General features: G+C 53.2%; 3 protein-coding genes across 3 annotated transcripts; 2 read left to right on the top strand and 1 right to left on the bottom strand.

The window, feature by feature from the left end:
• Positions 1 to 1787: 1787 nt before the first annotated feature.
• Positions 1788 to 4209, top strand: BDP55DRAFT_681503 (caspase domain-containing protein). The gene is made up of 8 exons (XM_060576198.1): positions 1788 to 2147; positions 2209 to 2299; positions 2353 to 2422; positions 2485 to 2871; positions 2923 to 3361; positions 3757 to 3924; positions 3959 to 3960; positions 3994 to 4209. The coding sequence occupies exons 1-8, from the start codon at positions 2065 to 2067 to the stop codon at positions 4017 to 4019; spliced, it is 1266 nt and encodes a 421-aa protein (XP_060423628.1). The 5' UTR covers positions 1788 to 2064; the 3' UTR covers positions 4020 to 4209.
• A 6526-nt stretch (positions 4210 to 10735) lies between these two features.
• Positions 10736 to 12674, top strand: BDP55DRAFT_733820 (F-box domain-containing protein; the record flags this gene model as incomplete). The annotated part of the gene is made up of 4 exons (XM_060580140.1): positions 10736 to 11148; positions 11203 to 11398; positions 11462 to 12435; positions 12491 to 12674. 4 exons carry the CDS (start codon positions 10736 to 10738, stop codon positions 12672 to 12674), a joined length of 1767 nt encoding a protein of 588 aa, XP_060423627.1.
• Positions 12675 to 12997: 323 nt separating this feature from the next.
• On the bottom strand, positions 12998 to 14473 carry BDP55DRAFT_564417 (ubiquitin carboxyl-terminal hydrolase, family 1; the record flags this gene model as incomplete). The annotated part of the gene is made up of 3 exons (XM_060570335.1): positions 12998 to 13951; positions 14026 to 14220; positions 14291 to 14473. 3 exons carry the CDS (start codon positions 14471 to 14473, stop codon positions 12998 to 13000), a joined length of 1332 nt encoding a protein of 443 aa, XP_060423626.1.
• Positions 14474 to 14844: the final 371 nt, after the last annotated feature.

Raw genomic sequence — 14844 nt, 5'->3', positions numbered from 1 at the left:
GTCTTGAAATGGCGGGCAGATTGAAGATTGAAGACTCAGAGAGAGGAATGTGAAAACCTGGAGGGCAATGAGCAACAAGATTTGCAGTCCGAGTGTGCCAATCTGGACCCAAGGTAACCGACCCAGCTCAAGGTATCCGTTACCTACACAGACTAACGGCAGTATTAACGAATGCGAAATGACGACGATGCAGAGAAAAGTCCGAATGTTGCACATAATAGTTCCTACCTTGTTAGGCAATAGGGTGTCAGGTACGGAGTACTTCCCGTCGTACGCATGGCAGGCCGCAGGGCAGGGCAGGGCAGGAACGGTAGCACCGAGCCCCCGCCAGTTACCCAGGCATCAGGTCAGGGACGGAGTCGGTAAGGTAGGGACGATGGACGTGACATCCATCACATGGTGGCATTTGGTGGCATCGCAGCAGGTGCTGTTTACAACTAAACCCTAAAACAGGATTAGCGCCGTCAACTGTGCCCCATTTCTCGGCTCTCACCGGGCTGGGAACGGCCTTGGTATGGCCCGTGCTCGTGGCTGATGGTCTGCACTTGCCGTGGTGCTGCGTGCCTTGCGTTTTTTCTTCCAAAGTGCAAGTGCATCTCCGGTGCAGACTGCAGAGTAAGGTACAAAGTGCAGACCGACCCTGTCCCGGTCATGTTTTGCTTAGCTAAGGCACCAAAAAACACCATCAACACATCAGATGCAGTGGACGCAGCACGCGTAGTAAAGTAAGGTAGGTGGACGGCCGACGGCAGGCCGCAAGAAAAGGTACACGGATCCACCTCCGCTAGCAAAAGACTCTTGGGAACTTGGGCTTTGAGAGCCGTCCCTGCCGTTTCTTCCGTCAAAGTCCAATCGCCTTGGTGTCCGGCCTGCCAAATGCCGTTGCTTTCCTCGGCGCCTACGACGACTGATCCAACATTACGTAGTCTTGTTAGCCCTACAGTCATCATCTACCTCCACTTTGGCATTCTCTTTCCACTTTACTACCTTGTTCTCATGTTCGTTTGTTCTCGTGCTTGTTCAGTACTGGTTTTGTAGTACAGTGATTGTATCTGATAGTGTAAGGCGAGGTAAGGCATGCTGTGTGGTTAGATTGTTTCTTCCCTGGGACCCCCCCTCCCCGCCAAAGGCCCAAAACACACCCAGCCCAGCGAAAGTTGAAGGTGGTGGACAGTGGACCTGGTGCGTGCCGACAACCTTAGCTCGAACCCCTCCACCACACATCCACGCCGCAACGCCGCGGCGCATCTTGAGCCTTGAGCCTTGAGGTACCCTGCTCCAGGTCCTCCTTCCTACCTTACGGATACTCCAGCACATTCTACATTCCTCACATTTCTTCACTCCTCCAACCCGAACACTCCGTTCACTCCATTTTCTCCTTCTTCCATCACCTCAGCTCGCTTTCTTTTCGAGGCTGTATTGCATATCCGCGCCGTCATTGCTTTTTACTGCCACCCCAGCTCACACCTCCGTTGCGCCCAGCTAGCTACCTACTGAATCATTCTCCATCCCAAATCTACCTACCCAACTGTACCGAGTACCTTTTGCCTAAGCTCTGCCGAAGCCGTCTTCTACCCAAATCCGTCTCACAAGCCGGCTCCAAAGCATCAAAAGAGTCAGCTAGGGTCCTTAGCCACCCTTGCTGCAGGATCCCTTTCCCGCTTTGAGATAGATCCCTCTGCTAGCCCTCCTCCTCATACCGTAACCTACTGGTAAGCTTGTCCACGCTCCTCCAACCAGTTTCGCGCTCCAGGAAGGCTGACACTGCTCTTGTGCTCACCAACTTAGTCTTGAGACCTAACCACGCGCATTCTCGTCCCGTCCCTACACCTCAACCACGACCTCCTCGCTTCCCCTCACCATCTTCTGAACTCGCGACAACCCTACTTCAGCTTCGTCGCCCATCTATAAAGAGGTCCGACCCCGAAATCCTCCTTGCCAACCCACTCCTCTTCGAAGACCATCTCGCCAAATCAGAAACCTACCTACCACCTCGGCTTGTCGGCCTCGGGTCACCAAATACACACAGACCGGGTCTGAGGAAAGTCTCGCCGTCTAAACAACATGTCAGGATATCCGGGCCAGTACGGAGGATACCAAGGCGGCCCGCCGCCGCAGCAGCAATACGCGCAGGGCAGTTACTACCCGTATGAACTTCAATCTTCATTTTACGTGTGCGCGCTTCGTCACTAACATGAAGAACAAAAGCCCTCCGCAGCAAGGATACAATGGATACCCTCCCGCTGGGTCGGGGTACGGTTACCAACAGCCGTCGCCTCAACCCTATGGATACAACCAGGTACGGCTATCTGCTACCAGTGTCTAAATCTCGTCGACTAATGTCATCTTTAGCCCCCTCCTCCGCAACAATACGGTGGATATCAGCAGCCTCCGCCTCAACCGAACTACAACAACCGCCCAGGTGAGTTTAAAAGCGGGACGTCCAATATGGAAATCGTAGAGTTAACAGTTGTCGTTGTGAAGGAGTACCCACCGCGAACTCAAATGCGTACATGCACGGAAACCACAACGCTCCTCCGCCACCGCCCTCAGCACCACAGAGATTTGGACATGGCGCGCCTACCAACTACAACTTCCAGTACTCCAATTGCACCGGCCGGAGAAAGGCGTTACTGATTGGCATCAACTACTTCGGCCAGCGCGGTCAACTGCGTGGCTGTATCAATGATGTGAAGAACATGTCGGCGTACCTCGTCGACCGTTTTGGGTATAAGAGGGAGGATATGGTTATCCTCACTGACGACCAGCAAAATCCCATGAGCCAGCCTACGAAACAGAACCTCCTCAGAGCCATGCATTGGCTTGTGAAGGACGCGAGGCCCAACGACTCCCTTTTCTTCCACTATTCAGGTAAGCTGCGAAAAACAAGACGATTCTGCTGATGGACACTAATACCTCCAGGTCACGGTGGTCAAACAAAGGATCTGGATGGCGACGAGCCTGACGGATATGATGAAGTCATTTATCCGGTAGATTTCCGCCAAACCGGTCATATTACAGACGATGAGATGCACAGAATCATGGTTCAACCTTTGCAGGCTGGCGTGAGATTGACTGCTATCTTCGATTCTTGTCACTCGGGTACTGCACTCGATCTCCCTTACATCTACTCGACCCAGGGTATCCTCAAGGAGCCCAATTTGGCCAAGGAGGCCGGCCAAGGTCTGCTCGGCGCCATATCGTCATACAGCCAAGGCGATCTGGGCGGTGTGGCGAGCAACATCATGGGCTTCTTCAAGAAGGCAACCACTGGCGAAGATGCTTACAACCGCACCATGGCCACGAAGACGTCGCCTGCTGATGTAGTCATGTTATCAGGAAGCAAAGATGACCAAACTTCGTATGCTACCCCCTTCTTTCTGTTTTGATGATACCCTTTTGTTTTGATTGCGCTTTACGGATGCTCTAGAGAGTCCACAGAAAAGCCCCTTGATTATGTACTACTTCCCCTGGTGGGATGGCAAATTCTGGATAATGGAGGTGAAAGCCAAAGAGGAAAAGCCTGGGGCGTGCATGTCTTCTTGATATCTTCTTATATTTTCTTTACTTTACACCTGCTATCCCAGGCCAACGATAACCTCAATGCTCTAGAATAAATTGCAGCCTACTTGCGGCTGTGGTTTGATTCTAGAGCGACGAGTTGCGTTGGGTCTGTCTCGGTCCACGAGTGTGGAAAGAGCGATGACATCAAGAACGCTATCAGTAAGCTGTATCTATACTAACATCATCTCGCAGGGCCGATGCCACAATTGCTTCTCAGGCTACCGGTGCCATGTCGTGGGCCTTCATCACGGCCATGAAGAAGAACCCTCAACAGAGCTACGTGCAGCTCTTGAACAGCATCCGTGACGAGCTTTCGACCCGCTACACGCAGAAGCCTCAGCTCTCCTGCAGTCACCCTCTGAGTATGTTCTCTCTCTCGAATGAAGCGAACGAGCATCTCTGTTATTACCACGGCTAACATCATCGCAGACACCAACCTCTTGTTCGTCATGTAAATCATAACCCTGTGTGTCAACGGCCGGTCCGCCTTGTATATGTCATAATGCCCTACTTCGGCCTGGAAACATAAATACTCAGGTTTGGTTAGACGTAGGTAGGCATAGGTCATCATTGAAAAAAGGAATCGGTTGGGATGGCGAAAATTGAGGATTTTGGGTATCATTTGGGCGGTTTCATTTTGTTTTTCTGAGTCAAGTCTTCTTTGCCGCACTCTGACGCCTATCCCGTCTCTCGCACAGCTGAGATGTCAAGTACCCTCACTCGACTGGTTCTCAGAACTAGACAATAAAAAGTAAATTTGCGTCACTTCAACACGGGAGTGACTTTGACCACCCGACTCCATGAGATATCGCAAAGTTGTTTGGGGAAAGCAAGCAGGGAATTAAACGTCTGTTTAGGTATTCATGCCTCCCTTTCCAATTTCTTCATCATGCAACCTAATGCCGTGCTTGGAAAAAATCCATGTCCTAAACCCAGACAAAGTTAAAATATGACAAAAACTCCTTTCCCATCTTTCCCCCTTCGCCCAGTCATTCATTCTACCGATAAACCGACCCAACGGAAAAAAAAAAAAACAAAACAATGTTTTATGCTCGACGCCCAATACGCCAAAAGAGGGACGGGACAATGTGCCAACTGCCAAGCAGAGGGCCAATAACAGTACCGAATTCCCTCTCCTCCCAGTTGATCCTCCGTCCACTCTGGGGCTAGCTTGCAGATCCCTTTTTCCAAACGCGGACGATCATCAACTCCCCAAAGAGGAAATAGAGATGGCCTCGCTCGCTTACACTGCAACATCAAGGGTATTGCAGTAACAACTGGCTATGCAAAAACAAAAGAAGGGACCTTGAACAGGGGAAGACTTGAACACCAAAAATGCTAAAATGCGAATGCGGATGTTGCTGAATGAGGGAAGTGGGTGAGCGGGAGGGGACGTGCAGGGCCCCATGGTGTGGTGTGGTACCGGTAGCCACGACTGGTCCGAGATGATGCCGTGACATCTTCAGCTCGGCTGCAACGTGATGAATAGGGAAGGCGTTTCGCAGATGAGAGTTACCCTCTCGCAGACGTCCGAACCACCTTTCACCATCCCATCCCATCCACCGCTTTTTTTTCTCTTCGGGAACACCATACTCCGGGGGTATCTAGGGCGTGTAATCTGGGCTGGACCTCCAAGTCGAGGCTAGGCGAGACCGAATAGCAGACAAGACAGACTGTGACAAACAACAAATCTTCATTCAGGCCGCAACGTCGTCGGCATGCACGACCTTGAGCTGCTGCCGCCTCTTGCTCTTGCGCATCTCGTCGACGCAGTCGGCCAGCTTCTGGCGCGTGGCCTCGTGCTTGGCCCATTCGCGCGCTGAGATCTGCATCCTGGCAATGAAGCGCGCCATCGTTGCCACCGTCTTGAGCGTCGGGCGGCCGGACGACGCCGTCTGCTTCCTCGTCGTCGACGAAGAGGATGGCGGTGGGAGGGGCCTGCGGCTGCCGAGCAGCTCGCAGCGAATCTGCTCCAACTCACGCAGCTGAGCCTTGTTGCTGATTCTGATATTAGTATCTGGACCACTAAAGGAAAGTAGACAGCAAAGGGTACATACCATGCGTTGGCAATGTCGAGCTCCAGCTGCAAAAACTTCTTCGCGTACGCCGCGTCGGCGCGCATGCTGACCTCACGCTTCCACCGCGCCTGCATCCACTCCATCTGCAGCGTCATGCCGCGGAGCTCCTTGGTGTGCCTCGCGTCCGCGTTCTCGGCGGCGCGGATGACCGTCTCGAGCGCCTCGTCCGTCTGCCTCATTCTCTCGTCCGTCTCGGCGGCGAGTCGGGCTGCCCGCGGGTTCTTCTTCTCGGCCGCGGCCAGCGCCTTGAGGTCCCTGATGTCCTTTTGCAGCTTCTCTGCGGTCAGGCGGTATGCCGCGCGCTCGCCGCGTGCCCTTTCAAGCTTGCGACGAAGGGAGCCCTCAGCGGCCGTCAGCTCATCAATGGTCTCCTGCTGCTGGATGACGTCGTGTTCGAGCGCATCTGCTTCGCTTTGTGTTCTACGGAGCAATTCCTGGAGGTCTCTCTTCTCCGAGGACGACATATTTTCGATGTTGTGACGGCCGTGGGCTACAAGCTGACGGTCCTGCTCTGCCTTGTCAAGCTTCTGCTTTAGACGACGGAGAGCCTTTTCGTGGAGAACGGAAGCTTCGTCAGCATCGCGCTGGACATCTTCCAGGGCCTGCTCCAAAGCAAGCTTCTGATCCTCCAGATCATCAAGCTGGGTTTGTACATCTTGCTCGAACTGAGAGGCTTTACGTTCGGCATCGCGAGCCTTGATCTTGAACGTCTGAATGGATTGCTGTGCTGTAGATAGTTGATGACGTAGCTCAGTGACTTCGGATTTCCTGGCTGAGGGACTCGAGGATGCTGGAGACGTGATGAGGCGGGACATCTCAGCATCGTGGGCATTGCGCTCCAGCTCTGCGATTTGCTTCTTGAGACCCTTGACAACATCCTTGTGGGCTGCCTCACGCTGGAGGAGCTCACGCTCCTTCTGTCGCGCCGTGGAGAGATCACGGCGAATAATGGACATGTCGCTGTTCCCATCACCGATGTTCGCGGGAAGTTGTTGGGTCATCGCGAGCTGGTCTTCGTAGTCTCTGATGCGCCGTTCGAGCTCCCGTATCGTGCGTCGAGTCGCAACTGATTCTTGACCTTCCGACGAAGAAACTTCCCGCAGCTTGGCTTGAAGCTGGCGAATCTCCTGGTTGAGGCGATCCTCCTCTTCTGCAGCCTTCTCGATCTCGTCCTCGAGAGACTTTTCGACGTTCTGCATTTGCTCAGCTAGAGCAGCGTTCTCGTCCTTTAGTCTCCGTACTTCGTTGTCAAGCTTCAGCTTCGACGTCCTCAAGTCTAGGCGTTCTCGGTCGATGCGGAGTGTCTCTTCGCCATTCTGGTGCAACCGCTTCATCTCGCTTTCAACCTCGTCACGCTCCGCCCTTGCTTCAGCCAATGAGCTGCGTAAAGAGTGCATTTCGAGGTTCAGGTTGGCGAGTTGATCTTGCAGCGTTTGTTTTTCGCGGGACACCCTGTTTACCTGCACAGTCGACTCCGAGATTTGAGTTTGCAGCCTGTCCTGAAGCGCTTCCTTCTCCTTGTTCAGCTTCGATACGAGTGATGTAGCCTCGTCCAGCTGAACTCGAAGTCGTTCGATGGCGTGATTTGACTTGCTGGCGTTCTCTTGAGAGATCGAGGCCGTACCACGGTGTGCCTCATCGAGCTCCAGCTTCAGCGCGTCGCATTCTTTTCTTGCAGCTTCCAGTTCCTCGCGAGAATGTTCTGATTCCTCGTCCAAAGTTGTTTGGAGGACCTCCACTTCATCCTCCAGTCCCTCGATCTTCTCGCTCTGCGCTTGGTAGTCTAGCTGAGTTTGTCGAAGCTCATCCTGAACTTGTGATAATTCATTCCGCAACTCATTAAGCATAGATTGTCGTGTCTCGAGGTTTTGCTGAAGGTCCTCGATTTGCCTTGTGAGAGATGCCCTTTCGTCCTTGTGGCGTTGAGCTTCACTCTCTAGTGCTTCCTGCAACCTTGATTCCTTGGTTGATAAGTTGCCTTCGGCCTCGCGCAGAGCTGCAATCGTCCTTTCCAGCCCTGAGGCTTTCTCCTCTGCCCATTTGCGTTCCGAGTCCAGGGTTTGGCGGTCCGTTTCCCATTTTTCGCTGTCGTTGTCGTAGAGATTGTCCTTCTCCCGAATCTCGGCCTGGAGGTCTGAGATCTCGTCATTAAGCCTGTCGATCTCATCTCTGTACTGGCTGCGGATATCCCGTTCGATTTCAAGGGCATGGTCCCGCTCTTGGGCGAGACTCTCCTCCAAGTCGGTAACGTTCTTCTGAAGGCGCGTCACATCGCGTTGTAGAGAGTCAGACTCGCCGGTCAAGGCTTCATGACGACTCTGCAGCAGATTCTTCTCGTCGAGCGTGGACTCCAAGTCCCTTTTAAGGTCCTCCACTTGAGCCAACAGCGACTGGCGTTCGCGATCAGAGAATTCCCGTTCTTGACGACCCTCATACGCGGCATTCTTGAGGCTGTCCTTCTCTGTCGTTACGTCGGAAAGCTGCTGTTCGATTCTGGCAAGTTGTGACTGGTGGTCGCGCTCTGAGGCTTCGCGGGCACGGCGATCTTCCTTGGCTGCGCTCTTGAGCTCGTCATTTTCCTTGATCGTTTCGGAAAGCTGCTTTTCGATACTCGCAAACCTGGTGTCGGCTTCCTCCATCTCAGCCTGCAGGCGCAAAAGTTTCTCCTCCTTTTGACGCGAGAGCCCCTTGGTGGCTATTGACTTGTTTGCCAACTCCTCTTGGAGTTCTTCCAAATCACCCTTTGCTTGCTCCTTGTCTGCAACCGCCTGGTTGAGCTTGTCTTTCATCTCTTCGACTTGCTCTTCCAGCCGACGGACATTGGTTTCCAGATCGTCAATGGTGTCTTTTGCCTCCTCCAAATCCTCGTTGGACTGTCCCTGTTGCTCGAGCTCGATCATTCGTCTTTGAGAATCCTTCATCTTGTCCTCCACGTCTTCCAGCTTCGCCTTGAGGTCGTCGATTTCGTCCTCGTGGTCCCCAAGAAGGCGCTCCTTCTCGCGAAGTTCTGCTTCCAGATCGCCGATCTCATCTTGCAGTTTATCCACTTGCCCTTGATCGTGCTGTCCCTGACCTAACTGGCGCTGCATGTCGTCGAGATCGGCTTCTCTGTCCTCTAAAGCTTGTTGTAGTCGCTCAATCTCTGCCAGCTGTTTCTGGTCTGCGTACTTCTTCTTGGCTCTCTCTTGTAATTCCATCATCTGCTGTCGGTAGCTTTCGAGGTCCTTCTCAGCCGACGTCAGGTGCTTCTTGTACTTGTGAAGCTCCCTCGTCATGGTCACCTTGTCGACCTTCAGCTCGGTGTTCTCTTTTAATGCCGCCTCGCTGAAGCCGGGACCGGCCTTTCGTAAAGCCTCCTCGAGGAAATGAATCTTCAGTTTCAGGCCAAAGTTTTCCTTTTCGATTTTATCGATTACGCTCTCCTGCTCCCGTAGCGACAACTGGTTCCCGTCCTGCAGAGGGCCTTTCCCGTCGCGTCGCGGCAACACTACGAGCGGTGTAGATGCAGTACTCGTGCTGTCGACCTCGGGGAGTGGCGTGCGATCCACAAAGGACCGAGACTGGTACATGGAGGTGTCGATGTTGGGAATTGGCGTCATGTCCTCGTCGATTTTGTTGAGTGCGGGCGTGTTCGGCACGGCGCCATTCTCCTTGCCAGACCTTCGACGGATGCTATTTCGCGTGGCGGACTTCAGCATAGGGGTGAACTCTGCTCCTCCAAGGCCTGCAGGTAGGTTTTTTCGGTCCGCAAAGGGTCCGCGACCCCGCGGTGTGCGAAGGTTGATGCCTCCCGAGCGCCCGTTGCGCATTTGTTGCACCAAGTTATTTTCTTTTGCTGGAGGAGATTGAAAGGACATCTCCTGCGACATGTCGAAGTCGGGTTGTCGGCTAAGGTATGTCGCATCGCCAAGGTTTGTTCGCGGCGTGTCGAGGCCGCCGATACCTGGGGCGACCATCTTGACCGCGTTTGACTTATAGAGGGGGGGGAAGTCGACGAGCGATTAGAATTGCGATCTCGTAGGTGTGGTCATAACATTGGGTTGGTAGTAGTATATATGATCGGCGTGCGCTGTGGTGGTGCGAGGCAGAAGCAAGAAACCAAGTGTAATGCGAAGCAGAAGCTATAAGATCTTGTGTGGTTGCGATAGCTTAGAACCTGGTCGGTCGCGGTGTTGATAGTGGACGGGACTTTGAATGAGCAGCAAGGGACCAAGGGTACACGGTCACATCCCAGACCGCGTTGTGAGTATTGTTTACTCGTGTTCCTATCTCGGACTAGCGTGGTGGGTCAAAGAGGGAACAAATCGTGGGCTATTTGACCAATGGAAAGAGCGGCTGTTGCGTCCAATCAGATGAGGGGAAACGGCAGGTTCTCCGCAGTTTAAGAATCCCATGGGCCATGCTGGCGCAGTACGCCCTTAAAGAGATTATGACCTTATCAGGACATTGCATCAATAGCCCGCCTTAAGTTTAACAAGTTTTAGGAATAAACATTGTCTTAGTAGATTTTGTCGCTTTGAAATGGCCTCTTTGACACCCTGTCTTTACCAGTCTCCTAGGTTATTTTGAAAGAAAAAAAAAAGGAAAGTACGAAGAGAGAGGTACGTATTACGTGCTGGTGCGTACTCAACTATACTGGATAATCGGTTTTCTGCCGACACGCTGGTTTCACTATGTCGGGGTACTATTCTAGACCCCCTCCCCGGGTAGGAACGTCAGTGAGCGTGGTGGACCTTGCTGCTTTCCACAGGGCAGCTTGAGACACTACGGATACATGTGGGAAAGAACCTCCCATTGATTTGTGATGCAACCACTTCACACCGCAAGCGTCAAAACGTCACTATCCAAGGTACTTTCGATCAAACCGACCCCGGGACGACAAGCCCACAGAGACGACTGATATCAAAATTTGCTCCCCATTTGAAGTCGTCTTCACAGCTCGCACTCTGATATCCTGCGGCGTCTATCTGTATAAGTCCTCCACAAACCCCACCAACTTACCCCGATTGCGATTGCGGCAGCATCCATTCCCGGTCTTCTTCGGTGATCTCTGCCCGTCGAATTCAAAGTGTGCGCATGAGGCTTCTGCCGCCATGCTCTCATTTGACCAAATCCCAGATGAAATCATCCACCAAATCCTACATTACATCTCACCAGAAGACAACTTAGTCTCAGTGAGCCCCCTGTCGAGACGCCTGAGCCGGCTTTCCAACGAGCCGATTTTGTGGCGATACTACTGTTTGCACGCCTTCAAGTTCTGGCATCCTAGTCACAAGTTCAATGAGAAACTGGACGAGCCTGCGTCCAGCGTTCTATGGAAGCAGTTGTTTCTATTCCGCAAGAGGAGAGATGCCAAGGCTGCAAGCCAGTTCAGCGGAATATTGGCCACCAAACATGGCCGAGTAAGGAATTTTGAAGATATCTGTTTGCTTGGTCTTGACACCAAGGACTTTCTCTTGGATCAGGCCCAGACACCAGATCATGTCGAAGATGTCCTGGCCAGAAGGTAGGTTACTTTCGATACAACGTTCATTGGCGCTGTCTAATCAACTCCGCCCAGGTATTTCAGTAATGCCATTCTCGCCAGCATGCGCCGCGGGACCGCCATCCAAATTTGGGACAGCCTTCGCAGTGATGAGGCACGCGAAGCTTGGAGACCCAATCAAGTTCCGAAAGTTGTGCCCAGAAGGCTAGAGCGCGCGCTTGCTGCTTTTGACATGTTTGTCATACAGGGCGACGTGGGTGACATAGATCACGTAGGTCATCTACCGGTCAACATGTTTGCTATATGCCTCCTTGGCGGCTAACCCTTATGGCAGGTTTCCAGGCTTCTTGACAAACTCGCAGCCGACTTCCGGAACAGTCACCCCGAGTTCGACGGGCTTTGCGTTCGGGAAAGGGCATTGACTCTGAATCGTTGGGTCAGATCCAACAATCTCACCGGTATGGTCGACCCTGAGACCAACTATCGCAACCTACGGAATTGTCTCCTTGGTCATGCGCTGCGAAATCCGGCTCATCAGTCGCTTCCAATGGTTTCAGCGGCAATTTTCTGCTGCGTTGGCGAGCGGCTGGGATTGAACGCCCACTGCTGTGCCCTACCAGGTCATGTGCTTGCGATGGTCTTTGCGACGCCAGAAGTCACATTGGATGGCTCCAGAGTCACGGATCCATCAAGGCAACTTGAGAGGATGTACTTGGATCCATACGGTGGCGATGAGGAGTTCAACAAGGAGACACTACGACAATTTATCGCCCAGGTCGGATGGCATAGTCTAGATGTCGAAGCAATGGCCCCGGCTGCTGTATCAACCATGATTGGGCGCCTCGCACACAATATACGGCATACCAACCTCGTTTACACGTCTCAGGACGTGTCTATAGAGAGATTGGCTGGGCTTGAGGCTGGGACCGCTCTCCAGAACCTTGAGCTATCCGTTTACGCCGCCGCCTGGGCAACAACTCTCCTGGACCCGGATGCTTTCGTCGACGTGACATCGCATTTCGCCCTACGATTCAACTCACTGCGCTTCGATGACGCCTGGATCGTGGAAAAGATTTATACTACTCGGCCTCAACCGCATGGCGATGTGTTTCTCGCTGCTCCTAATCCAGAATACATCCTTCGCCTCATTCGCCGGGCAGATGAGCAGCAGCCTGTGATCCGTGACTCACAAACGAATCTGGAGTACAAGATTGGCAATGTTGTCCGGCATGGCAGATACGGCTTCGTTGGGGTCGTGACTGGCGGAGAGACGGCTCCTCAAGGATCGTTTCTGTACTACAGGCTATTGTGAGTTGACAGACGAGACTGATGAGTAATGTTCAAATCGCTGACAATACATTAGGACTCCTCCAAACATGCAAGGGACCTTTTCCTTGGTCAAGGCCTCAAGCCTCGAGCTTGTGCGCGATCCTGAGGAGGCAGAAGCAGCATTGTTTCCCGACACTGGATTATTTTTTAAGCGATTCGATAGAGAAAGGTGCACATTGATCCCTTCCAACGACGAGGTGGTCTATACACCAGTGTAAGCACTGGGCGTTGTGGAGTTTGACAACTGAAAGAAACCGAGGTTCTACTATTGTCTGTGTACTTCACCAGAAGTTCTGCCTCATGAATAAAGAATTTAAGCGTCTTGCACACCCGTTTACCCCTCATCCCTGCCTTCTTTACAGGCAGAGGGACGACCGTGGAAGCTCTGCACCATTTCTTGAATAGACTTGCTGCTTTGCCGAAGCTACATGCAAAACCATCTATTCCTTTTTCCCAGACCAGAAACGCCCCTGAAGTGCAAATTTGATATCGACCCCTCGCAATACCGTGCTAACATCGTCTCTCCCCTTTGCAAGTCATCCTAGGAGTTGGCTGCCCAGTCTGCGAGCACACCGTGCTCCGCCAGCTTCTGCACCCAAGAGTGGATCGCAGGAGTGTGGTCCTTCTTCCGCCCTTGCACACGGTCATCGTCCTCCTTCATGAAGCCAATCTCGGTATTATACTCTCCCATCAGAGACTTCTGCTTCGTCACAAGGTCGTCGTGCAAATTGAAGAGCTCCGCCATATCTGTGGATGACTTTGCAATCTTTCTCTCGAAAGCTGGGTCCACGCGCGCCAGTTCAATATCCGAACCTGAAATACCAAAGCCGGCGAGGCGCTCAATCTCGGAGCTCTTCAGAGGCTGGCTTTTGCCGGCAACGAGACTCTCCCAGCCGTCGAGGTCCTTGGTGCGGCTCTCCAAGAGCTCAAACGAGCGGATCGTGCTCGCGAGTTCTCCCGACAAGATTGTCAACGGGCTCTTGCAGAGCGCGAGGAGATTGAAAGAGAGGGCATCCTCCTCAAACTGGAGCATGCGCGCCTGGATCTCGGGCTGGACCAGATTCGCCCAGTGAACGCCCGTTTCGAGGGGGCCCAGGCACACAGGCCTCGTCTTGAGACCATCCAGCTCCCAGACCGAGCCGTTAGCCGGTACGTAGGCGATGAAGTGGAACCCGGACTCGTCGTCAATCTTTTGCTTCTTGGTACGCTTCGTCTTCTTTGCGGGACCCCTGCGCTTCGTCGTCTTCTTCTTCTTCTTGGACTCTGACGCCTCGGTCTCGAGGAAGAGATCGGCGTTGAGGTGGTCCATTCGCCGGGTGAAGGAGTTGTGGACGGAGCGGATGAAGGCGTTTGTGCTCAGGGCGTGGCCGCGGAGAGGGGTGCTGAGGCTGTTGGTGGAGTCTTTGAAGGTTTGGAGGTCTTTTCCGAGGTCGAGTCCTGGGCTGTTCATGAGAATGTTTGTCATGGCGACTGTTGCGCAGGCGTTGTCTGTCGTCTTTGGGCGTTGTGTGAGTGAATCTTGCGGTCGAAAGGGAAGAGAAGGGATGAGGGAGAAATGAAAAGACATACCTGATTTGCGAACCAAACGTCGCGGCTGTCGACGACGGCGTCGTCCTCGTAGTTCTCAGAGAAGTATTGGTAGAGAAAGATGAGACCGTAGACGGGTTGCGGAAGAGTCGCAACGTAGTCCTCGTCAACCGTAAAGACCTCTTGGACCTTGACATCCTTGACGCCCATCTCTCGAAGCATAGCATTGAAGAAGGCCTGAAAAGTTTAGTCATTAGTCTGAGGAGCAAAGGCCGGGGCAGATGATGGGAAACGCGATTCAACGTACAGGTTCAGATTCCACCTCACACCAACCCTCCCATTCCTTCAGCTCGTCCTTGTTCAGGGGCGCCAGAGATTCACGGAGAAGCGTCTGGTAGTCTCTCGCCTCGTGAGAAGCGGTAGCGGTGGTTGCGGCGGCGGCTGTCTCAGTAGCCTTTCGCTTCGGATTCCGCCTTGAGTTGGCGGCCATAGCAATGGCAGTGGCAGCAACGGCTTCGCCGTCATCCTCACAGGGCGATTCCTTCCTCTTCCGCTGCCGAGGGGGCTCCGGCGAGGGATCGGGCTCGCCTGCTACTGCGAAAGCGACATTGGTGTGCTGCTGCGGGCTGGACTGAATTGCGTAGATTTCGCGTTCGTGATCTATAGGTGAGGGGACGTCAGATATTTGTTGGGCTTTGGTCGTTGGAGGCACGACGACTGCTGCGCTTGCCTGGCGACTTCGCAGCTGCCGTCGAGGCATGGGAGGAGGCGTTGGCACTACTGAGGCCATGACTATACGCGCCGCTGTGGTGAAATGTCTTTGGTTGCTTGTTTGATGATTTCCGAATGAGAAATTGCGAG

Source organism: Colletotrichum godetiae (genome assembly GCF_030913485.1).
Source record: "Colletotrichum godetiae strain CBS 193.32 chromosome Unknown BDP55scaffold_68, whole genome shotgun sequence".
NCBI classification, from domain to species: Eukaryota; Fungi; Ascomycota; class Sordariomycetes; order Glomerellales; family Glomerellaceae; genus Colletotrichum; species Colletotrichum godetiae.
Note: the sequence above shows the minus strand (reverse complement) of the source record. Positions and strands in the feature narration are given on the sequence as shown.